This window comes from Castor canadensis, chromosome 2 (assembly GCF_047511655.1).
Source record: "Castor canadensis chromosome 2, mCasCan1.hap1v2, whole genome shotgun sequence".
Classification (NCBI taxonomy): domain Eukaryota; kingdom Metazoa; phylum Chordata; class Mammalia; order Rodentia; family Castoridae; genus Castor; species Castor canadensis.
In genome coordinates, this window is record NC_133387.1 from 78,957,612 (window position 1) to 78,982,638 (window position 25,027).

At 34.4% G+C, this 25,027-nt stretch overlaps 1 protein-coding gene across 31 annotated transcripts in view; it reads left to right on the forward strand.

The window, feature by feature from the left end:
- Positions 1-25,027, forward strand: part of Hdac9 (histone deacetylase 9) — an 844,179-nt gene that overhangs the window by 636,747 nt on the left and 182,405 nt on the right. For all 31 annotated transcript variants that reach the window (XR_012445228.1, XM_074065098.1, XM_074065099.1 and 28 more), the window contains one exon: positions 9,628-9,735. Coding sequence is in view for 30 of the 31 variants with exons in the window: in XM_074065098.1 (XP_073921199.1) it covers positions 9,628-9,735 (108 nt within the window). In the remaining variant the exon portion in view is untranslated. The remainder of the gene's footprint in view (positions 1-9,627; positions 9,736-25,027) is intronic.

Genomic DNA, 25,027 nt, shown 5'->3' on the forward strand with positions numbered 1-25,027 from the left:
ATCAACAAGCTGCATTTAGATTATACAAAGAAGACTGTGCCTAAATTCCTTTTCTTCTAAGTCATTCCTTTTCCATTTTAAATAGCTTCACATCCACTCGCAGGACAGGTAGCCTAATCTCTATCATGTGCGGCTTTTCAGAGAATTAGCTTTGTTTCCAGGCCTGGTGATTGAGCTTTGCTGGATGTGCTTAGGAAAGCCTGCAAAGGCCACATTCATTCAGGAAACTCCAGTTGAACCAGATCCATATGTTGCTAAAATCAATGTGGCTTTCTGATTGGAGGGAGTTTCTGGCTTCCAGCATTATCACAGATGATTTTTGTGCTTTGATGTGTTGCTAAATAGAAAGTAATGTTAGAACCAAAACTCTAGGACTTTTTCCCCTTAGTTAACATTTACTGAGAGCTGACTTCTTCAGCATTGTGTTGTGCTATGTGAAACACTTTACATGCATTGACTAATTTAATGGGAACAATCGTCCTCTGAAGAAGGTGGCATTATCTCCATTTTTCTTAGGGTTTGAATCAGTTCATGAATTTGCCCAAGTGTGAACAGTTTACCAGTGGAAGTGCTGGTTTTCCAGGTCTCTAACCCTGAAGTCAACACAATAAATAATGTGTGGTTGCACTAAATGTAAATGTAAATGCTACCACCTAGCATAGAGAAAGTTTTGCTCAGAGGTGGGTTCCCTGAATATTTGTTAAAAGGTATAATTGAAGCTGACAGTTTCTCTAAATATTGGGGTTATGGAAAGTTCTAGGTACAAATTTTATTGTGTACTGCTACACAAATGATTGGAAGCTATTCTCTCTTGGTACAACTTATCTGAGGAGTAAAGCTTTGTATAGCACATTTCCAACTTCACTGTTAGCATCACCTTTTCTTTGTTATCCCTGCAACCACAATAGAGTTCTTTCATTATAGGATTTGGCAGAAAAGTCTTTTTTCCATGGAATTAATACTTCTCAAATTATTATAGACTGAAGGACAAAGTTTGTTTAACTAGTGTTTTATTTCCCATCTGTCACTGAGCAATATTTTTATAAAATGCAATAAATACAAAGACACACAGTGAAAATTCAGATTTTTTATTAGATTTTATTAGCTTCATCAGACCATGTATTAGTCTTACCCATGTGCAAAGGTTGCGATCTTCATAAATAGCTCTCCTGAAGAGTCAGTGCCCTGCCCTGAAGAATCTCCTGGGTTAAGTTTGGTGGTTGCTACACAGAAATCAGTGAGTGCTTCTGAGACATGTTTTAGCCTCTCTTGCCTTAAAATTTTCAAACCTTGTGTAAAAATATACTACCCCAGGAACTGGGTGTGTTTCTCAGAGTTAGAGCACCACCTATCATATACAAGGACCTGGGTTTGCACTGCTAAATAAAAGGAAAAAATAAATAAATAAAATAGAAATCATCCTGGGCAGTGGAAAACCCACTGGCAGGCTAGTGAGGGGCACACGAGTCCCTCTATATCAGTATTACTGTGCAGGGTTGGCTTTCGTTGAAATCTCAGCTCTTTGCTTTACCAACTAATTATCTTTGGTCAAGTTACAAATAAGTTTATTTTAGTTGGCCTGGGACTTTTTAAAAGTAAAGTCTTCTCAATATTACAGATTAAAACATTGCATCTAAGAATGTAATATTTAGGATTATTAATATCTTTATTTCCTTAGGACACAAATTGATTGGAACTGTAGCCTCTGTCTTTTGAGACAGCATGTAGACACTCCAACCACAGTTCTAGTCAGATGATCCTCGTCCCCTGCTTGCTTCTCCATTTACCTTACGTGGCCAGCCTGGCTTCAGGAGTCACTTGAATACTTTGAATTCTCTTATGTGTGTGTGTGTGGTTTTTTTCTTTTCTTTGTGCTATCTATGGACTCTGCTTGGTCCTAATAGATCTTTCTCGGTCAATCAATATCTTTTAACACCAAGAAAATTCTTCATACCTTATTTAACATTTAAATTATTCCTGCTCCAGATCTGAGGAGATATTTAGAGAAAAATTTTTTGTTGTTATTATTTAAAGTATAAATTACACAACAATGTAAATTGTCCAGTGACTAATCTGTCCATGGACAGTTAACTTACTTGGAACTCTAGATTATTTTTTTACACTTTAATTTTGTTTTCCATTTTGTTATGTGATCATGTTCATAGTGAATTACAATACAAAGAACCTCTGAGGGACATGAAATGCTTTCCCAGAAGGGTGGAGAAGCTTAGAAGTCTCTGGATAAGAGGGCACTCAGGAAACATTTGTGTTCTTGCAAAACACTGAGTTGGTACTGAATTTTTATCATTTTAATTCATTATCCTAATTCACAGAGGAATAAAGAAATAATGAAATGTTTGAAATGTTCAACCCATCTCTCAGCTGCTCTGATTATTTCAAAGGAAGTGAGTAATGGAAGGCTGGGTATATACAAGAATGGTGCTCACATAGTTTCACTCAACACAAGGAGTTACGACTGCTCAGAGGCAGCAGACTCTGCATCTTCTCCCATCCTGACACATGGGCAGGGACAACCCCAGCATTCTCACAAATACTTTTCAAGGACCTGGCTTTTTGTATACAGAAATTTCTGGGTTTTTGTTGTTTTTGTATAGATGACCATAGTTATATGATATGGCCCTTGATTTTTTATTTTACCACTGATGATATATAATTATCTCTTTGAAATCATTAAAATAAACGGGAGCTCCTTCCTTTGATGTATCAAGGAACAAGATGGGACTGGAGCAAAAGAATTGGAGGATCTACCAAAAAATTTTCCTGGGTCTGTCACTAACATTTGTGAAAGCAAAGGCAGAACAATGCTTAAAAGTAAGATGATAACAGTATCAATTTTAGTTATCAGGCACAGTTCTTTGGAGAAATTCAGAAAAAAGAATGATGTCATTAAGAATTATTTTGGTAGTATTGCAAAAAAAAAATAACAACAACAAAAAATAAAACAAGAGAATAAGCACTTTTACAAAGTAATAATTAAAATAGAAAGCACTTTTCTTCCTGTCTGTCTCCTCCATACATTGTGGCCAGGCTCTCAACTTTCTCTTTTTCTCTTCTCTTCTTTCCTTATATAGTCATACATTGCATAACAATGGGGATGTCTTCTGAGCAATGCTTTTGAAGGTGATTTTGTTACTGTGTAAACATAATCATGTATGTTTACATAAACCTTATGCCATGGGTCAATTTCTCAACGTGGCCTCTTGGGTTTTTTGTTTATTTATTTGTTTGTTTTGTTGGCTCTGGGGTTTGAACTCAGAACCTCATGCTTGCTAGGCAGGTGCTCTACCACTTGAACCACTCCACCAGCCCTTTTTTGCGTTGGGTATTTTTTGAGACTGGGTCTCACGAACTATTTCCCCAGGTGGCTTTGAGTCTCATCCTTCCTGATCTCTGCCTCCTGAGTAGCTAGGATTACAGGTGTGAGCCACCAGCACCTGGCTCAACATGGCCTCTGATGCAGTCAAGAGTAGTGGTCAACTGGAGGTGTATGGGGCTGCGGAGTGCCTAATACAGCATGCTGTTCTACAGTACACTTTTTTAAGTAAGTAGAGGAGTATAATCTAAAATAATAACCAAGAGTACAGTATAACAAATACATAAGCTGGCAACATTGTCTTTTGTTATGTTCTGTCCAGCCCTGCTACTTTTTCAGCTGATTGACGGTGCAGTAGCTTGGCTCATCCAGTGTCACATATACAGTCTGTCTTTGACCAAAATGCCATTGTGTGGCACATGACTTTATTTTCCTTTTATTCCTATCACATTCCACAAAGTCTTTAAAGCATCTTTCAAAACAAACAAACATTTTGTTTTTCTAAGTAAGCATGCTAATCATCCATAGGTGAAAACACAGTGATCCAGGAGTGAGATTAGTATGTAAAGCATGTACTGTAGTCTTTACTATTTTTACTAAAGGAGGATTTTCTATTTGGCTTTCCAATTTCTAGTGGCTAAAATGGGAAAGGCATCACTTTTATTTATGTCTGTCAATGTTTCTAGGGCAGGATTTCTCTGCCTTGGCCTCATGGACATTTTACACTAGGTAATTCTTTGCTGTAGGGCTGTCCTGTTGCAGAGTGGAATGTTTAGCATAATTCCTACCTTCTACCCACTAGAATCCAGTAACATACCTCTCCCCTTAGTTGTAATAAAAAAAAAAATCTCCAGAAACTGTCACATGACCTCTGAGAGGCAAAATCACCTTCGTTGAGAACCACTGCTATAAAATAATATGCAAATTGTAACACTCAGGAAAAGCTCATCTCTGACAGGTACAACTTGTAACATTTGATATTTTAAAAATATTTAGCAATTTTAACAGTCAATTTCAGTAATTTTAAAGATAAAATACTCACACAGGTCTTTGATAATGTATTTGATTTGGAAATTGTTTAGATTATGTTTATGATTATGATTTTAATAATCCATTTTATTGTTTATTTTACTTTTTGGATTTTGACCTTACTAGTGTAATAATCTATATGGGTTAAGAACTAATACACTCCTTCTCTGTTACCTCATTCCAATTTGTTTAATCACTAACTGTATCATTTCCATGAATTTTGTTTATGAAACTACTTAATAATAAACATCAACATCAGGTGGTTATAACAAGTTGTATGAGTTAATATAGACAAAGAGCTTTGGGCACTGCCAGCATCTTAATAAATTCTCAATAATTTTAGGGAATAAAGACCATTATTATTGCCATTATTTTGTATAAATGGTAGACAGAACTTTACAGTAGGAGAGTATATAAGTAAAAGAGAAAATATGAACTGTCCATACTAGTTTTCTAGTACTTTATGTGCTTCCTGAATTGCACTGTGCTATGACCGGGTGAATGAGGTCACCTTTCTACTACTCATGCACTGTAAGTAATGTTTAGTGCAGTCCTCTTCTCTGATATCCCTCTCTCTCTTTCACTACCAGTCAGGAAGATTAGAACATGTTCTTCTTTCAGATGTGGATAGTAATATATAGTGGCTGTGTTCTTAAAATAGATGTGTAACTAGTATTTTATTGGCCCTTACTTTTCCTGTTAGAGTTCCTCTGTGCCTCTAGATACAGAGAGAATATCCCTAATTATTTTAGAAGCCTCAGCTAATGACTAATATGAGTAAAACAATATGTTGTTGAATGCAGAACTTTTTTCTCCTATTTGCAGTTGTGTCTTTTCTTTCCTTTTTCTATTGTTCTTCCCTGGCTCTGTTCCTCCCTTCTCTCCTTCTTTTTTCCCTCCTTTATCCCTTCCTTTCCTCCTTCTTTGTACCAATGAGTCCTTCTGCCCATTGCTGATGTGTATTAGCAGTATTCTGTCATCTTGACATTGCCAGTTGCTCTAGATTCTCTGAGGTCCATAGAGAGGTAGAGAATGTGCCTGTTCTCCCTTTTTTTAAGTTAATTTTTAAAAAAGTGATACAAAAGTGTTCTATTTTGTTCTCATGGGTAGAAAGAAAATATTTTGCCTGTCTCAGTTCTTACTTTCAAGTATTTCTGACAATTCACAAGGCAGATTTAATAGTTTTGCTGCTGTCACTAGCATAGGACTATGATCTGACACCAGACATAGTGTTTGATATATAAAGGAATTTGGAAAAAAATATTTTACCTTAAAGTCTGAATTATTATGTGTGTTGACAAAAATCTTATTTTGAGTGTTATTTTCTTTACATTTTCTCTTTATCAATTCTAATCTCCCTTTTGACTCATGGACACACACACAAATACAAATGCACATACATATTCACCAAGAAGAAGAATAAATTGATAGACAGATGAAGTTCATATACATGGAAAGAAAGCCAATAAAAACACTTCCCCCAAAATACAGTAGTTCTATTTTTAATAATTTGCTTTCATGTCTTAACAACCTTAGCAAGATATTAGTAACCAGCTGTTATGCTCAGCATGGTTGTTTTCTGCTCCACCTCCATTTCTTTCCCCTTTTCCTGGTCTTTTCTATTATATAATATACTATTTCTCATATCTAGAGCCAAAAAGCACCAGTGTTCTTCTAAGCACTCTGATCTCTACTTCTACCATTTTTGTATTGCTATTTCAGCTCCTTTCTCTATCTATCTCCATTAAATCACTTTTGTTCTTTCTTTTCTTCCTGTCCAGTTCCTAATTATCTCATTCTATGCCAGGAACCACTCTCAATGAACTCAACTATCTTCCATTACCAGATCTCCTTTCTTACTGTCTAGAAACCCTGCAGTAGTTGAAAAGAACTCTCATATGGAGGTGATCCTCTTGGTGCTATCACTAATATAGGGAAATAGTTTGGGTAATCACTTCAGCCAGTAGAGGAATATAGAAGGAGAATAAATGCTTTTTACCATTGTGAAGTGTAAGTGGACATGGGTGTCTCGTCTACTGACAAATATTATGAAAAGAGTTCATGAGCCATGTGCCCCATTTTATCATTGGAGCTCTTGTAAGACATGGCAAATATATGTGGATTGCCTTTGGAAGCTAATTTGATCCTGAAACACCATGTAGAATGTAATGTCTTGGGAGAGTGCAAATTAACATTATCAACAAGCTTTTGGGATATAACCTTGTTTGTCAGATAAATCATCCTCTTCAAAATTCATATGTTGCAGCCAAAACCCTAATGTGATTATATTTGATATGCTTTTAGGAAATAATTATGGTTAAATGAGAGATTAAAGATGGGTTCATAATCCGATAGTATAGCTGGCCTTCTAATGAGCAGAACTTGAATATAACGAAAGGCCATGTGAAGATGTAGCAGAAAGGTGGCAACTACAAACCAACAAGAGAGCCCTCCCCAGGAACCAAATCAACTAGCACCTTGATCTTGGACTTCCTAGTCTCCAGAACAGTGAGAAATAAATTTCTGTTGTAGAAGTCACCCAGCCCATGGTATTTTGTTATAGTAGTCTTAACTAAATAAGAGAAACCTATTCACATATTCGGAATTCAATATAATTACCCATATATGGTCAGATTATATCCATATGACCATTACTAGCATTTAGTTATAAATTAAATGCACATAAAATAGGTTCAATTGGTATTTAGATAAATGTTATTTATATTTAAATATAAGCAAATGAATGAATGATAATTCCTATAGATTCCTAAAAAGAATCTGTTTGGGGATTAGCCTTAATTTTGAATGTGGGTCAAAACCTCATACATCCATTGAGCACCTATGTGCATCAAACTCTTTGAGAAGAACAATCCTATCTTTACTATAGAAGTAACCCCATCCTATGACTCATATTAGGTATTCAACAGATGTTAGCTGAACTGAACCCAAACTATCTTAACTCCTGGTTTATATGTACTGAAATTAATAGCACAGAGTATTATCTCTATGGGAAAGCTTTCAGGAAGCTAGAAAGGTATGAACAGACAGGTAGATATCACACAAATATATTTATGACTACTAATGCCTTTCATTACTATTACTATTGAGTTCACAGATTCTGATTATTTTTCTAATCCAGTATAGTACGTACAACTTTTGGAAGGAAATTTTCTACTGCCTTAACAAATTGAGAAAGCAAGCAAGCTTACTATGTATTCCATAGTTAAATAAAAAAGGTATTTAGAATTACATGTGATATTTCAGTCACCCAATAAGTCTTTTGGGATTTATTGATTTGTTTTGTCTTTCTTGGCTTCCCAATAATTTAGAATCTTATTCACCCAGACTTTCTATGGCAATAGTAGATCTATAATGATGTAAAAACTGATTACAAACTGTACAACATGATGTAAACTTTGATTTTTTATTTTTCAACTTACACAACTATCTTTCTCAAGGATAAATTCTCATGAATTTCAATGATTTATATTGATTTAGTAAAAAAATAAAACTTGTTTTAGAGGGAGGATGATTATGTTACAATATCTACTAGTATAATTCTTTCTCTGTAGAGCAGACAGCAGTGCATGATGGTATTGACTGTGACAGGGCTGAATAATCTTAGAAAGCACATGTTTCCTCAGTAGTGCAGTAGAAAGGCTTCTGCTGACAGGGCTAGAGGTCTGTGTGAGAGTTTTAGAATCATCAAAGCAATCTCACTGAGATGCAGTGGGCACCACAGACACTTCTTAGGTCTCCACTGCATGCCAGGCATTAAAAAGTGGGTATAGTAGGGCCAACCTTGTCTAGTAGTGACTCACTTATCCTGGCCAAAATCATATACAAATAGTGCTTTAAAAAGCGATCATTTTCATAGGTGAGAGAACCAAGGCACAAGGATTTTAGCTAATGGCTCTGTGTCACTCAGGTTTGATTCCACCAACACTGAGTCCAGAAACTTCTTTCTTTGCTAACATCATTTTGTTTAGAGGATCTTATCTGTTTACTTATGTATTGAATTATCTATTTATGCCTGTCTGTATGGAATTATTTATTTACTTATGGTTACTTAGTCATTGTTCTCAATACCACTTAACTTGATAAGGACTGCATGAGAAAAAGAAAAGGCATGTAAAATTACTTAGTAAACTGCTTAATGCTTTGTGAGTATGTGTTATTGTTATTTATTGTATTTGAATTTAATTGTCATTTTTAAGTAAAAAGGTATGCTTCATGTGGTATTTCTCACCATTGACCATTCAGAGAAGTCTTCATATTTGTAGTCACAAAGGTTTTATTCCATTTCCTAGTTCTTCAACTGATTTATGTGTTCTGAAACTTGAGAACTCTACCATCTGATACTGTACTTTTTATATTATAAAATACTTTGTACATAGAAAATGTGACATATATGATAACTACAAACCACTACCATTGCAATTTTCATATCCTTAATTTCTTTTATACATGGAATATTTTCTCTTATTCCATGTATAAAAAGAGGAGAGGAGTCCAAAATCTGGGGACATTCTTAGTGCTCTCTAGTATTGAAACAACTTTGTATTTTACTGATTATCCAATTTTAATAAAACCAGCAAGCACTGAAACCTGTTGAGAAACTGTACTAAATGTTTGAAAAACTAAACTTCTCCTTTGAAAATCCAGTTACTCCTTGCAGTTTGCTATTGCTAACATTTTAAGTGGGAGGACCACACACTCCTTCCTCTTGGTTAGAGAACCAAGCTGCGGTTGCTGCTTTCTCCTCACTGCCTGCCACTGCTACCTGTCTAAAAATTGTCTTTGGCTGCCTGTAAACCTGCAGTCTGAAAGGTATTTGAATTTTCCCCCTCTAGCACTTGCAAATCCGATTTTTATGTATAACTAACTGCTCTTGGTTTTTACTCTATCTACTGACTGGGGCCTGGTTTCTAGCAGGTCTGTAACTAAGCCAGATCCGGCCTATGTAATACTGTTTGTAATGAGAAATCTAAACAGGGAATGGCAGTGAGGCATGGCAGGAATGTGTTTCCATTGGAGAAGTCAGTGCAGAGAAAAAGTATAAGCAAAGCCATGTCCAGAAGGCCTTTTCAGCTGGCCAAGACGGAAGACTAATGTTATTGTACATAGGCTGTTACCCTGCCAGCCCTTCCTCACAGATTTGCTTTCTCCCTCTTTTCCCCTCCCCCACCTCCTCCCTCCTTCATCTCTGCCTTCTCTTTCGTTTCCTTCTCTCTTTCTTCGGACTCTTCTGACTGTTTGCTCAGGTGGACAGTGACACCATTTGGAATGAGCTGCACTCGTCCGGTGCTGCACGCATGGCTGTTGGCTGTGTCATCGAGCTGGCTTCCAAAGTGGCCTCAGGAGAGCTGAAGGTGAGGTCTGGGTTGCATTAAGTGTGGGAAATCCAGGGAAAAAAAAAAAAAAAAGCTGAAACAGAGATGTTGTTGTTTGGGAATTGTGGGGAGTGTGGTGTGGTAAAAGGAAGGAGGTAGAGGTAAGAGGGCAGAGAGATGTTCACTAAGGTGTGATAATAAATCCTCTGTAGATAGGTAGTAGCCAGTCCTCCTCAGAGGGCCTTCTATTCCTTGAGAATATTCTGTGGTCAGGGCACACTGGTGTGTTTTTAAGAGCATGAAATGGTGAGTAAAGCTATGGTCCAAGTTAAAAATACCCTTGATGTATACATATCTGTCATACCATCCTGGGACTCTCCTTTGAAGTGATTTTAAAAATATGATTACTGAGTAGTATGTATAAGCTCAGAATACCACCCAGAGAGAGGAGAGGGGAGAAAGGTAAATACCAGACGGAAAGGATTGGGAGGAAGAAGGAAATTGTTGATTAGGAGGGTAATGATCCACAGTATGTTTTTCCATGAAAGAACTTAAAAAATGAGCTATGCTTTATTGTTCTTTTCTTTTTATGGCCTCTTCTTTTTTACATCATATGAAAAGAACAATGTTCAAACCCCAGCATTTCCCAGTCTAAACAATTTATAAAAGCCAGAGTCTTGACAGACGTTGACATTTTATTTGGTATTTTAACAGTGCTATTTAAAGGTATGCCATGTGTGTCTTGAATGCAGTTACCCCAATAAACTTTGTTGATGCTAACAGGGCTTTTTAATGCACTAGTTCACACACTTCATAACGCAATCTGAATGCTGATTGATCTGATATTTTTAGCGAGTGTAGGACCTAAGGGAAATATATTATGACCAACAATATATCTGTACTGTGAGTTTTGTTAATCTAAGATTAAAATCTAATTAGGATTATTTTCTTTATGTCTAATGAATTTTATTCAATTACACCTGACTTCCATGTGTGATAAAAGATGTAGAGCTGTCCCAGAAGTCAAAATCTATAGATGCAAACTTTTGATGAGCTGTATTAAAAATAGATGTGTCTATGTGCATTTGACAAGACCAGCCTCAGGACATTAACTGCTCCCCTCAGAAGATTTTTTTGGGGCCATTAATTAGTGTAGTGTTCACTATTTAGTCTTTTCTTTTGGTAAGGAGAAATTCAAAAGTGGTAATGAATCAGACTTATGGAGAGGTTTTGCCTATCCCCCTGTAGCACTTTAGGAATAATTCTTGTTTGAGTGATGTCATGTACTACAATAAATTGACATTTTAAAAGAATATTTGAAGGTCTTATTTTCAAAAGAATTCAAATGGCACACAACAGCCAGGCCACAAAATCATAAATTTTAAGATTATGCTGGCACAACCAGCATTCATAATTTCTAATTATTTTCAGTTTGTAGAAATTTAATAATTCAGAAACTTTCTCAAAAAGGATACCCACATAAGATTTACATCCATCAAAAATCATTATTAGCTTCTCTATGTGCAGAACTGACAGATTTATATATGAAGAGAACTGAATAAAACCTACTTCCATTTTTGGCAGGTACCCATTTTAAATGGTCAGGTACAAACAAAGTGTCAACAAAATGTAGAATGGAATGCTGACCACCAGCTGTACCAACATGGGCTATTTATGTTAGGAACAAAGATTCATACAAATGCTTTTCCTCCTCATGTTAAGGAATCAGCAGGCATGTTTTAAAAGAAAGGAAAAGAATAGAGAATAAGGGCCAGTCTAAGAATCAAGAAATCTTGGCCCGGGTTCTGTCACTTAAAGACTGCTATTTGGGGCAAATCATGTAACTTCTCTGGGCTTTGGTTTCCTGTTCTGAAAAATCAAGTGGAATTGATAGTGTTCAAAGTCTGTGGCACAGACACTAAACTATCTGTAAATGAAAAGTGAGTCTGAGTCTCAACTGTGCACACTCAGGCACAAAAAACTAAGTTCTACTTACTTTGGTGAACATTCCAGATTTGGGAGTTGGTTTATCTTCTGATTGTCAAGATCAAAGCAAAAATCCAAGACAGGCACTGGTATTGTGAAGGGAAGTCAATAACCTCTGGTTATTAATAATTTGGGTAGACCTACAGGGATGCCCTGTGGGCAAAGTGGAAATCACAAATGACTTTGAGTCACAGCGAAGAATGTATCTAACTAAGGCAGTAAGCCATATTTGAGGACCCTAGTCAACCACAAATTTACTCAGTGTCCACCCATCCCAGATGCTGATGCCTCAGGCCTAGTACACCTGCTGGCAGAAGCATTATCACTCACCATTATCAGTTTAATTCATTCAGATATAAGCTTATTAGGGGAGCTTATTTAGGGACAATGGTAAGTAATTCTCTGGTAAGAAATGCAAAAAGAAAAAGTACCTTTTCAGTTTTCAGGTGTTCTACCCTACTTTCCTGGAAAATCAATACCTTAATGAAATAACATTGGCATATAATACTACTTTTGTGAGACTGTAGTAATTTTTCTTGGAAAATAGAAAAAAATTGAAAGGTTTATTGGATTTGGGGGGGTTGCCTAGATGGAGTACTAAACTGAGAGATGGACAATGAATGAAGGGAGCTCACTGAACTCCAGGAGACTGGAAAAGTGCACAGAAAGGAAAATTCTGCAGACAAATGGGATTAAATGGTACACAGCTTGATGCTGAACTTGACCATAATCACTCTCCTCACTTCTGACAACTCCTGTTCTTTCTTCATCTGTGAGACAACTAAGGTGGAATAATTACAAGAATGATCCAGGCAAAGTGGGCAGGTTTTGTGTTGACACTTAAATATAACATGTGTACCAAACTGTACCAATAAATCGGTATATTTTTGTTACAAACAGAAATGCTCAGTGGAGTTTAGTGGAAATTATTAGAACTTACAAGTTTTTCACAAGATACTAACACATAGACACACACACACACACACACGAATTCCTCAAATCTACAGATGCCCAAATCCAAATTAGCTCTTCTGGAACAAAGGAAATGCTGAAATTTTTCATGTATTGGAAGAATAGTTATTTAAAATTTTTTTTTGCTTTATGCAACATTTTAGAAAGAACATATATATCTCTATATAAAACATACAAGTATCTATAAAAGGTACATACTTTTTAAACTTATAAATAAAAAGTAGTTTAGTATTTGACTTATAAAAATTCACTTCAATTCTATTTTGAAAATGTTATGGCCTTTATAAACAAGTTAAAAGTGCCCTAGCTATCTTCTCATTCTTCCACATTTTCACATTTTTTTCAACAGCAACAATAAAAACCCTGAATGATAGATTTCCTTAATGTTGGGGTGGCTAGTGTTGATGTTGGGTTGCTAATGATACCTGGTCTTCACTGAGTTCCTATTGTAGGTTGGTCAGTTTATATGCTATCTGCCATTATTTTCCAAATGTAACTTGAATTAAAAGTACCAATTAGATACTGACACAAAGACATCAAGCAATATTTTAACATCCTAAATGTAGGCTAATAAATAACAAAGTCTATAAATCTCATAATCCTCTATTTTCTTTCAACCACTCCATCAGGACTTTCTTCTTCAGGTAGCACACATATCTATAAGGAAAAAAGGTTAAAATCATCTATTTTAAATGGCTTGTATCCACTCTTTAATTGTTATAAATAAGTGATATATACAAATAGACAAGAAGTTGCTTCCTAACTCACAAATCATTATTATAAAATAAATATCTATAAATCCTTTATACAACTTAAAAATATAACTTTGATCACACTATTAATATTCTCTTAGTACTTATTTCATTCCTATCTCTGAGCTAAAGACAGCCATCTGTTGTATTTTTTAAAATTCTTTGTCTTTTCTTTAATAGCTTTAAGCATGCTTTTGACTTTTATAAAAATGGAATCTTATTGAATGAATTCTTCCTCAGCATTCTTTTTTTTTTAAACCTTAAAACTGTTACAAAAATTTGTCCATGTGTATATATACCTATGATTGATTTGTTTTCATTGATAGGAAGTATTTCCCTATACACATAATTTGTTTATTCACTCTTCTGTTGGGCATTTTAGTTGTTTCAGCATTTTGCTCTTTGAGCAATGCTGCATGAACCTTCCTTAACATGCCTGTTCTTTTATTATGGCATTACTAAAACAGCCAGCTCCTGTGCTAGCCACATAATAAATTTCTGAAAGTCACGCCAAGTAAGATTCCAAAGTAATTTTGCTACAATACCATGAGCAAAAATCTCAGTTTAAACCTCTGAAAATTCTTTCCTCCATGAAAGCAATGACAAACTGGCATAATTTTTCAGGATTTTTGTTTTTTCTCAAAACTCTAGAAGTTTACAAAAGTCTTGCAAAGACCAGGAAGCATGTTTCAAAAAAAAAAAAAAATGAACTGAATCTTAATAAAGACAGTGACATTTCTGGAATTTTAAATCACCCTCCTTCCATTTTCCCCTTTCCACTACCACAGTAGCCTTAACAAATAACAGCCTTCATTCTCAGTGAAAACCAGTAACTTGGCATTTTACTGGAGCTTCTTCAAAGCCTCATTCCCAGAGAATTGTCATTATTTAGCCTGTCTGGTGCTTTCTTGCACGATCCACTTATGAGGCTGCCTTTATATGATCTTATGTAGAGTTCACAAAGTGTTAAAATCCTTTTCCCAGAAGCATTTGTTGAAGAAAATTAAAGATAATTGATAACTTTGCTTGAGGTGGTGGATAACAGTAACCAATAGGCAAACAAGGGCAACAATGGAAAATCTGAAGGGCTATGAAAAGTCTCATTAGATTCCCAACAATCCAGAAGGACACATGCAAGTTAGGGCTGTGTGCATGTGCAGGGCTGTGTTCATGGTCAGGAAAGAGCTGAGGAGGCCCCAAGGTGGAGTTGTCAGTGCCTGACTAAATATTGAAAGTGTACCCTAACACACACACACACACACACACACACACACACACACACACACACAAAAGCAGACACAGCCCTTGACAAAGGCTAGGGGGCTATTGGCTTGAGACATTTAAGGAAATCTATGCTCAGTTATTAATTGGCCACTAAGTTAACAAAGAAGACTTAAGTGCCACATAAAACACCAAAACAAACTCTATAGGATTACCTCAGAAAAATCACCAAACAAGCAAAAACAATTACAAACCGTAATAACAAAAAACCACAGGGACAGATAGGAATACGAAATTTCAGAGTTTTCATATTATTTGTTAAAATGCCTCGTTTCAACAGAAGGTATGAACTAAGAAAAGGACAAAAAATATGGACTGTAAACAAGAATAAAAGGAATCAATAATAACTGTCCCTGAGGTAGCTCAGATATCAGATTTTACTAGACAAAGATGGTTAGATGTTTTAAATATGTTCAAAAATAAAAACATTTTTATAAGGCTGTGAGAGAATGTGTGCCTTTGCATATCAATAAAATGGTATACATTGGAAAAAATAACCAAATGGTAATTATGAATTTTAACAATATAATAACATAAATTTAAAAGTTTACTAGTCACTAAGTATAAAATATGAGCAGGCAGAAAAGAAATCAGTTACTTGAAGATACCAAAATTGAGAACATTCAGTCTCAAGAACAAACAGAAAAGCTGGTGAAGAAATATTTATGGTTTGAAAAATCCATAGGACATGAGCAAGTACCAATATACACATCATAGGAGTCCCAAGATGAAAAGAGTATTAAATAGGCAGAGAGAATATGTGAAGAAATAATGGCCAATAGCTCCCCAAATTTGACTTTTAAAAAGTTAACCTATGAACCTAAGAAATCCAGTGAACTCCAAACAAGAAAAATTCAAAGAAATCCACACCTAGACATATCATAATGAAATTGTTGAGAGCCAACAGAGAATCTTGAAAACGGCAGGAGAGAAGTAATTCATCACTATCAGGGGCCTCAGTAACATTGATGACTGGTATCTCATTAGAAACTATGGAAACAAGAAACAGTGGGATGACTTATTTAATGTGCTAAAAGAAAAAGACCATCAATTAAGAATTCTATGCCCAATAAAACTGTGCTTCAATAGTAGTTAAATAAAAGATGTTCTTAGACATGGAGAAACTAAGAGTATTTACTGCTAGCTAACAAGACCTATTTGAAATACTAAAGGGCATCTTTTGGGTTGTAATGAAAGGACACTAGAGAGTACCTGGAGTCCACAAGAATAAATGGCACCAGTAAAAGTAAGTACACAAGTAAATACAAATTACAGTATAAATGTGTTTTTGTTGTTTGTTGCTCCTTTTCTCTGATTTAAGATTAAAACAATAATTATAGATGTGTGCTTATGGGCCTGGTGTGTATGAAGATATAATTTGTATGATAATAGAACAGAAAAGGGCATTGGAAATCGAGCTATATAACAAAGTTTTAAAAATTGCTTTGTAATTAAAATGATGACTGTTAAAAGTCAAAATGTGAATTGTAATCCACAGGGCAGCCACTAAAATTTTTTTTATAAAAGTAAAAGAAAAAATACAATGGAAGAACTAATACACTAGAAAATGTCTAACTCAAAAAGTGCAGTGATGAAGAAATAATGAAGCAACAACAATAAAAAATAAAGCAACCTTTAGATTTTCCAAGTCATTTTTATCCATTTTAGCCTCCTAATGCAGGACACAAAAGGTCCTAGTGCCCTTCATTGTTGTCCATGTTTGTCATTCTCAGATTTTAAAATGTTTACAAACCTTGTGGGTATAAAAATCATCTTAAAATGGTTTTAATTTGTATTTTCCATGTTATTGGTGAGATTTGGCACTGTTTTCTGTTCAGGTCTAATCTTATAGGAAATGTTCTTTATGTCTTTTGCTCATTTTTATATTTCTAATTAATGTTTAGAAAAATTTTAAATATCCCAAATATTGGTATTCTGTCATGTTTAAGTATAGCAATGTCTTCTCAGGTTGTGCCTTATATTTCATTTTAAAAAATAATCTATTCCAAAAAGATAATTTTGGTTCTTTCATTGTTATTTTGTTTTGTGTCTTGCTTAAAATATGCTTTCCAACCTGAGCTCATAAAAATATTCTACTGTATTTTCTTTTCTAAAATTATAATTTTTATAGTTAAGTCTTGAATTTACTTGGAATTACATTTTTTATTATGCCATGAGGTATGGATACAGTTTCTCCCCGTCATCCGTTTCATCTTTTAATATGGCTAATCATTTCTCTCAGCACCACTTTATTAAAATGCTATCATCTCCCCACTGGTCTACAATGGTATGCTGCCATATTACTCTGTTTCACTAAGAGAGTGGGTCATTTCTGGGATCTCTATTGGACTCCATTGTTCCATTTGTCTGTCTCTGAGCCAGTACCACATACTTCTTATCACATCAACTTTGTGAGGTTTTTAACTAGGGTAGTTTTCTACCTTTTATTGTTCTTTACTAGATTTTGATTTTGCTTTTACATCTGCAGTTTAGACTCAGCTTCTCATTTTGCATTTTCATTTTCTTTTTTTACATTGAATTTATAGATGAGTTTCAGAATTAAGGTCTTTAGAATATTGAGTCTATTTATTTCTGAGCATGTTGTTTACATTTATTTAGCTTTACATTGAACTTCTTATTCAAGTTTCATAATTTCTCCAAAGATAAATAAGATTTATATGTAAGTAAATCACGTCCTTGAAAAAATACTTAAGTATCATCATTTAAAAAATTACATTTTATGCTTGTTCTGATGTATAAAGGTGTTTTTATGGTAATCATATGGTCAGTACTATTGCAAAAACTAATTTACTAACTTTAATAATTTATCTGCAAATTATTTGGAGTTTTCTATATGTACATAATGTAATCTGTCAATATGATAGATTTATTTTTCTTTTTCAGGAATTATAACATTTTAAGTTTTGTATTATCTTAGTAAATGGACTAAAATCTCTGGTATAATGCTGAAGACAGTTGATGGCAGAGAGAATTCCTGTGTTTTCCTAGCAACTTGTTTCACCATTAAATATTATGTTTACTAACAACCATTGAAATTTTTATTTTGTGAAGGAAATTCCCTATTATCCTTATTTTGCTAAGAATTTTAATTCTCATCACAGATGGATTTTACATTTTATAAAGTGTTATACTCTACAGTTTTGGGATTATCCTATCATTTTAGTTATTATCTGATGAGCTACACTGATTAACATTTTAATATTAAATATTTTATTCTTGAGATAATACTGCATGATTATCATTATCATCATTTTCATACATTTCTGATTTGAATTGCTAGTATTTTGGTTAAGATTTTTTCTTATATGTTCACTAATTAAATTGGTTTGTTATTCTTCAAGATCAAAATGATTTGGGGATCATCTCTATTTTCTTCTCCTTTGAATAAAAATTTGAGTAAAATTGGGCAATTTGTTCCTATGGTGTTTGGTAGAACTTGCCTCTAAAAACACAGAATCTTTTGGGGTTGGAAATATTTTTAATTACTGACTCAATTTCCATCATGATTAGAAAGTTATTTGGAATTAATGTTTTATTGAGTCAATTAGGAATTATGTTTCTTCTAGATATTTCCATATTGGAGCTAAGTTCTAAAGATTACTTATATAAATTTTCTCATAATAACCTCTTTTAATATTTTAATGTTTGTGGGAACTTTAGTTTTGGATACTTTTCATTCTCACATTGTTTAGTTCTCTTTTTCTCAATCACTTCTGTCAAGTTTATAACTCCAACAGAATAAATTTTGTGTCATTATAGATGTATTTTGTATCTTATAATTTTTTCTACTTTCATTATTTCCTTTTTTACTTAGGATGGGGTCTTCTTGAATATTCGTTTAAATAATTTCCTAAATCGGTTCAGGTGTGTTCCAATATTCCATATTTTGTTACATGATCCTTGCAAATTCTACAGTGGTATCTTGAAAATATTATAAAGATTCTTACATCACATTAAAACTTTTTAAATATTTAGCAATTATCTTGAGTAACTTTTTTTCTTTCATACATGTACATATTAATATAATGTAACCAGCTTTTCCCCTTTTCTGGTATTTGCTTGCTTTATCATTTACCATGCCTTTATTTGCAGCCTTCATCTGTCTTATATATAGGTCTATCTCTTATAAATAAGAAATGACTGGATTTGTTTATCTGAGATAAACAAATAGACAAATGACATAAGTTTGTGTGAAAATGTGTGCAATGAAACAGTGCTAGGGGAAGACTGGAGATGCTGAACTGGGTGGCTCTGTTAGCATAGGATCTCAGGAAGGTCATACTGGTAGGGAGACACTTGAGCTGAATGAAGTAAAGGAAGGGTAAGATAGAGATGTGGGTGAAAATGCAGGAAGCCCTGCAATTATGTAATCCAGCTCATATGACAAAAGCAAGATAGCATAGATATGATTAATGGAAAATTCTTTAAAAGGAATTTAAACACTTGGCTATTCTGCTCAGTTCCCTCTAGTGCTTTGCTGCCATGAAAGCCAAACATGCAGGAGATGGGGAAGGAGTCCAAGGAAATCACTCATGTTGGCAAATGCAAGGAGTATCTTTTCAGTCTTTACCTTGATTGTGCTGAGCTGCAAAATTTGTAGGATCACTCCAAACCCCTTCTGAAGTAGGGCATGAAGGTGTTCACAAGGGCATATGACATGTGTTAGGAATTTAGGAGCTTGTGCAAAGACAGAGAATGGTAGAGCTTGCCTTCTGAAAAGTATTCACTGGACAACTGCCTGTATATGTAGAAGAGGGCAGGTCCAGGAGAGAGGGGCTGGTGTCTGCACCAACAATGACACTGACAAGGCTATCTTTCTCCCTTTTGAGTCAGTAGACATTGGTGGAAGCAGATTTGAGTCATTTTGGAAAGAAATCCTCAAAGAAGTCTGCCTTCCAGGGCAAAGGCTCTTAGTAGGATGAGACTGAAAGACTGTAAAAATGCCAATGAGAGCTTGTGAGTTCAAACCAATGGAACAAGAGAGAAGTAGAAAAGTGATTAATTATATAGCCTGTTCTCCTCTACACAGAGAGATCACATTTGCTCACTGGTGGTTCCAGATTGTGCGGGCAAAAAGAACAGTGTGTGTTGGTGGTGTGAGGGGGAAGCTTCAAATTAGAAGTGACACTCAAGTTTAAATTAGACTAAGATCTAAAGAAGACACTGTTCCTATAGCTGAATGTGATCTGAAAAAACTATGAAATCTGCCATATAAAAACTAAAGAAATGTTAGTGCTGGAAGAAAAATAACACTATTTGAATTTTATGCTATTCCTAATTCAGCCCATTCAACATGCCAGTGAATGAGATACCTATTGCTGCTTTTGCAAATTACCACAAACTTAGTGACTTAAAACTTGCAAGTTGAGCATCCCTATCCCAAAATGTAAAATACTCCAAAATATGAAAACTGTTGAACGCTAACATAATGTTCAAAAAATCCTTAATTTTAGAGCATTTGGGATTTTGTATTTTTGATCAATGATGCTCATTTAACAAAGTCTATGTGAAAACTCAAAACCCCCTAATATCTGAGACTTCTAAAACTCAAGTGGTTTGGACAAAAGATAATCTGTGTTTTGAGTCTTAAGGTCAGATGAACTGTGCAGGTCTCACTGGGATAAAATCAAGAATCAGTCAGGCTGTATTTCTTGGACACTGTAGGAGAGGTGGTGTTCCGTTGCTTATTCAGATGTTGGTGGAATTCATATTCTTGTGGGTTGAAGGAATGAGGTCTCCATTTTCTTGCTAGTGGTCAGTACGGGGATGCTCTTAACTCCTAGGTGCCTTTTGTTATTCCTTGCACATAATTCCCTATATCTCAGCACAAGGAAGAGATCATTGAGCTGTCATTTTCTGACCTCTTTCTGTTACTGCATCTCTGTGTGACCACATTGCTGTCTCGCTGCATTTTAAGAATACATGTCAGTATGAAGATAGCTATGGGATTATCTCAGACAGTTTGTTATGTAATTCTCCTATGCCTAATTTATTGAGTTTTAGTCATGAAAGGATGTTGTATTTTGTCAGATGCTTTTTTTGACATTTATTGAGATGATCAAGTGACTTTTATTCTTCATTCTGTTAATATGGTTTATCATATTTATTTTTACTTACATATATTGAACCATCATTGTTTCCCAGGGATAAATCTCACCTGATCATGGTGTATGATCATGTTAATGCCCTGTTAAATTCTGTCTGATAGTATTCTGCACCAATGATCATTAGGGATAGTGACCTATAATTTCCTTTATTTTAGAGTCTTATCTGGCTTGTCTGCTTTTAGCAATTTATCCATTTCTTCTAGGTTATCCAATTTGTGGCATGTAATTGCTAATAGTCTCTAATGACCCTACTTCTGTGGTAACATTTGTAAATTTCTATCACTTATAGTTTTACTTACTTGAGGCTTTCTCTTTTATTCTTTTTCAATTCATCTAGCTAAAGTTTTGTCAATTTTATTTATCTTTTCAAAAAGTCAAGTCTTAGTTTTGTTGACCCTTTCTATTTTTTTTCTGGTTTCTATTTCATTTATTTCTGTTTTAATCTTTATTGTTTTCTTCCTTCTCCAAACTTTTGGCTTAGTGTCTTAATGTATAAAGTTAATTTTTTCTTAATGTATGTATTTATCACTTTTAATTTCCCTCTTAGAACAACTTTTGCTACATCCAACAAATTTTTGTTGTGTTTTCATTTTTATTTTTCTCAAGATATTTTTTATTTCCCTTTTGATTTATTCTCTGGCCCATTGGTTGTTCCAAAGTGTGTTACTTATTTAATTTCTACACATTGATGAATTTTCTAATTTTCCTTCTGTTACTGATTCCTAGTTTTATATCACTGTGGCCACAAAAGATACTTTATATGATTTTAGTCTTAAATTTGTCAGGATTAGTTTTGCATCATAACATATGATCCATCCTAGTTATTGAGAATAGTATGTATTCTGCTACTGCTGAATGGTATGTTCCGTATATGTCTGTTATCTTTTTCTTTTTTTTGCTTAAAATGGAAAGTTTATTTGCTCACTACACCAAATAATTTGCAAGAACTGTCATGACAAATATACAGAAATATGTAGATCAATGTAAAACAGTAATTTAGTTTAAGTGAAGGGAAACCACTTTAATATTATGACAATATACTCTCAAGGAGAATTTCCTCTTCATTTAATTAAAATAAAGGGTAATGGATTAAGTGGAAGTCAGCTTGTGAATTTTCCTAAAAAATAGAACTCTAATTTCTATTAACCCATGCAGTTAAACACTATAAAATATATAAATAAGTGCAAAAAGAGATGAAGCATAGTTACCTTTTTTGTTTGAACAGTTCAGAGGAAAATGGTTACTACAATACAGCATGGAACTGTTAAACTGATCTAGAACAGAGTGTACTAAATTTCAGTCTTGAATTGTGCTAAATGCTCATTGTTAGTTTAGCACATTTTGGTTCATGATCTGTTTAACTGAGAAAATTTGTTACAGAAACGCATAGATTATTGTTGCTTGTTTTGTTTGTTTTTTAATATATATGTGTATTTATATTTTTTAAAAAACAGGCCTAGAAATTAATGAAATAGAATCTCCCCCCCAAAAAAACCATACAAAGAACCAATGAAACAAAAAGCTGGTTCTTTGAAAAAATAAACAAGATTGGCAAGCCCCTTGCAAATCTTACTAAAACAAGGAGAAAAAAGATCCAAATTAGTAAAATCAGAAACAAAAAAGGGGAGATAACAACAAACACCAAGGAAACCCAGGTAATCATCAGAGACTATTTTGAGAAACTATGTTCCAATAAATTTGAAAATCTTGAAGAAATGGACAAATTTCTAAATATGACCATCCAAAACTGAACGAAGAAGATATTAACCACCTGAACAGATCTATAACATGCAATAAAATTGAAGCAGCAATAGTCTCCCAAAAACAGAAAGTCCAGGACCTCACAGATTCTCAGCTGAATTCTATAAGACTTTCAAAGAAGAACTAATACCAATACTCCTTAAATTTTCCCACAAAATAGAAAGGGAAGGAACACTGCCCAACTCATTCTATGAAGCCAGTATTATACTCATCCCAAAACTGGACAAGGACACATTGAAAAAGGAGAATGAAAGCCAATTTCCTTAATGAACATTGATGCAAAAATTCTCAATAAAATGATGGCAAACTGAATCCAACAACATATCAGAAAGATCATTCACCATGACCAAGTTGGCTTCATCCCAGGGATGCAGGGATGGTTCAACATACACACAAAAATAAATGTGATGCAGCACATGAACAGAATCAAAGACAAAAAAACCACATTATTGTCTCAGTAGATACAGAAAAAGCCTTTGATAAGATTCAACGCCACTTCATGATGAAAGCTCTAAGAAACTCTAAATTGAAGAGACCACCCATAGGGTAGGAGAAAATATTTGCTAGCTATACATTAGACAAAAGACTGATAATCAGAATATACAGGGAGCTTAAAAAACTAAACTCCCCCCAAATCAATGAACCAATAAAGAAGTGGGCAACTGAACTAAGCAGAACTTTTTCTAAGGAAGAAATCCAAATGGCCAAAAAAACATGATAAAATGCTCATCATCAATGGCCATAAAGGAAATGCAAATCAAAACCACATTAAGATTCCACCTCAGCCCTGTTTGAATAGCCATCATCAACAACACCAACAAATGCTGGTGAGGATGCAGGGAAAAAAGAACCCTCATACACTGCTGGTGGGAATGTAAGCTAATAAAACCACTCTGGAAAACAATATGAAGGCAAAAACAAAGGTCTCTGAAATAAATTTAACTAAAAAGGTGGAAGATCTGTAGACCGAAAACTATGTAACAATGATGTAAGAAGTTGAAGAATACAGAATTAAATGTAAAGATAGTACATGCGCATAGAATGGAAGAATTAACATTATTAAAATGTCCACCTATATACTCAATGTAATCTATACCAAAATTCTAATGTCATTTTGCAAAGAAATAGAAAAAATACTAAAATTCACAAAGAACCACAAGAGAACCAAAGTATTCAAAGCAATCAAATATTTGAAGAAGAATAATGCTGAAGGCATCCTGGTTCCTGATTTCAAATTATATTAAAAGCTTCAGTAATCAAAAGAATACAGTGCTTGCATAAAACTAAACACATAAACTAGTGTAACAGATGGTAGAGCATAGGAACAAACTTGTGTATATATGGACAACTAATTTCGTTTTTTGTGCCAAATACACAACATGGAGAAATGATAAATCGCTTCATTAAATGGCACAGGGAAAACTGGATGTCCACCTGCAAAACATTGAAATCAGATCTTTATTTTATACCACACATGTACTTGCTGTAATACTTCATTTCCAAGAAATATCTACAACAACCCATAGCATTGTAATCAGAATTCATCAATTAAAGACCAGCATGAAGGTAAAAAAAAACCTAAATGTAAGATGTAAAGCAATAGAATGCTTTGAAGAAAACATAAGGAAAAACCTCCTTGATGTGAGTCTTAGCAATAGTAATTTGGAAAGGACACCAAAAGCATAGGCAACAGAAGCAAAAGTTGACATGGAAAATTATATCAAACTAAAAAGTTCTGTACCACAAAAGACATAATTTACAAAATGAAAGGGAAATCTATGAAATGGGGGAAAATATTTACAAGCCACGCTGTTGATAAGGGGTTAATTTCTAAAATATATAAGAGGCTCAGGGCTGGGGGCATAATTCAAGAGATAGAGAGCCTGCCTAGTAAATTCAAGGCCCTGAGTTCAAATCCCAGTACTATCAAAACCAAAACAAACTATATAAGGAGTTAATAATAAGTTAATATACTAATAACAATAATGATAATAATAACCTGGTCAAAAATGGGCAAAGGACCTGAAAATACATTTTAACTGTTTATATAACGAAAGCATACAAATGGTCAGCAGGTATATGCAAAGGTAGTCAACATCATTATTCATCAGGGAAATGTCACTTGAAAGTACAATGATGTCACCTCACATCCATTCACATAGCTTATATTTTCAAAGATAAATGGTGAGGAGGCAAGAAAAGGGAATTCTGGCAAATTGTTTGTAGTCATTATGGAAAACAGTATCAGTGTTCCTCAAAAATTGAAAATAGAACTACTATAGGAGCTCAGAAATTCCACTTTTGGTATTGATCAAAAGGAATTGAAACAAGACTCTTGAGGAGTCATCTGTGCTCTCATATTCATTGAAGCCCTATTCACAATAGCCAAGGTGTTGAAACAAGCTAAATGTCCACACACAGATGAGCGGACAACTGTGTGCTAAGGCGCAC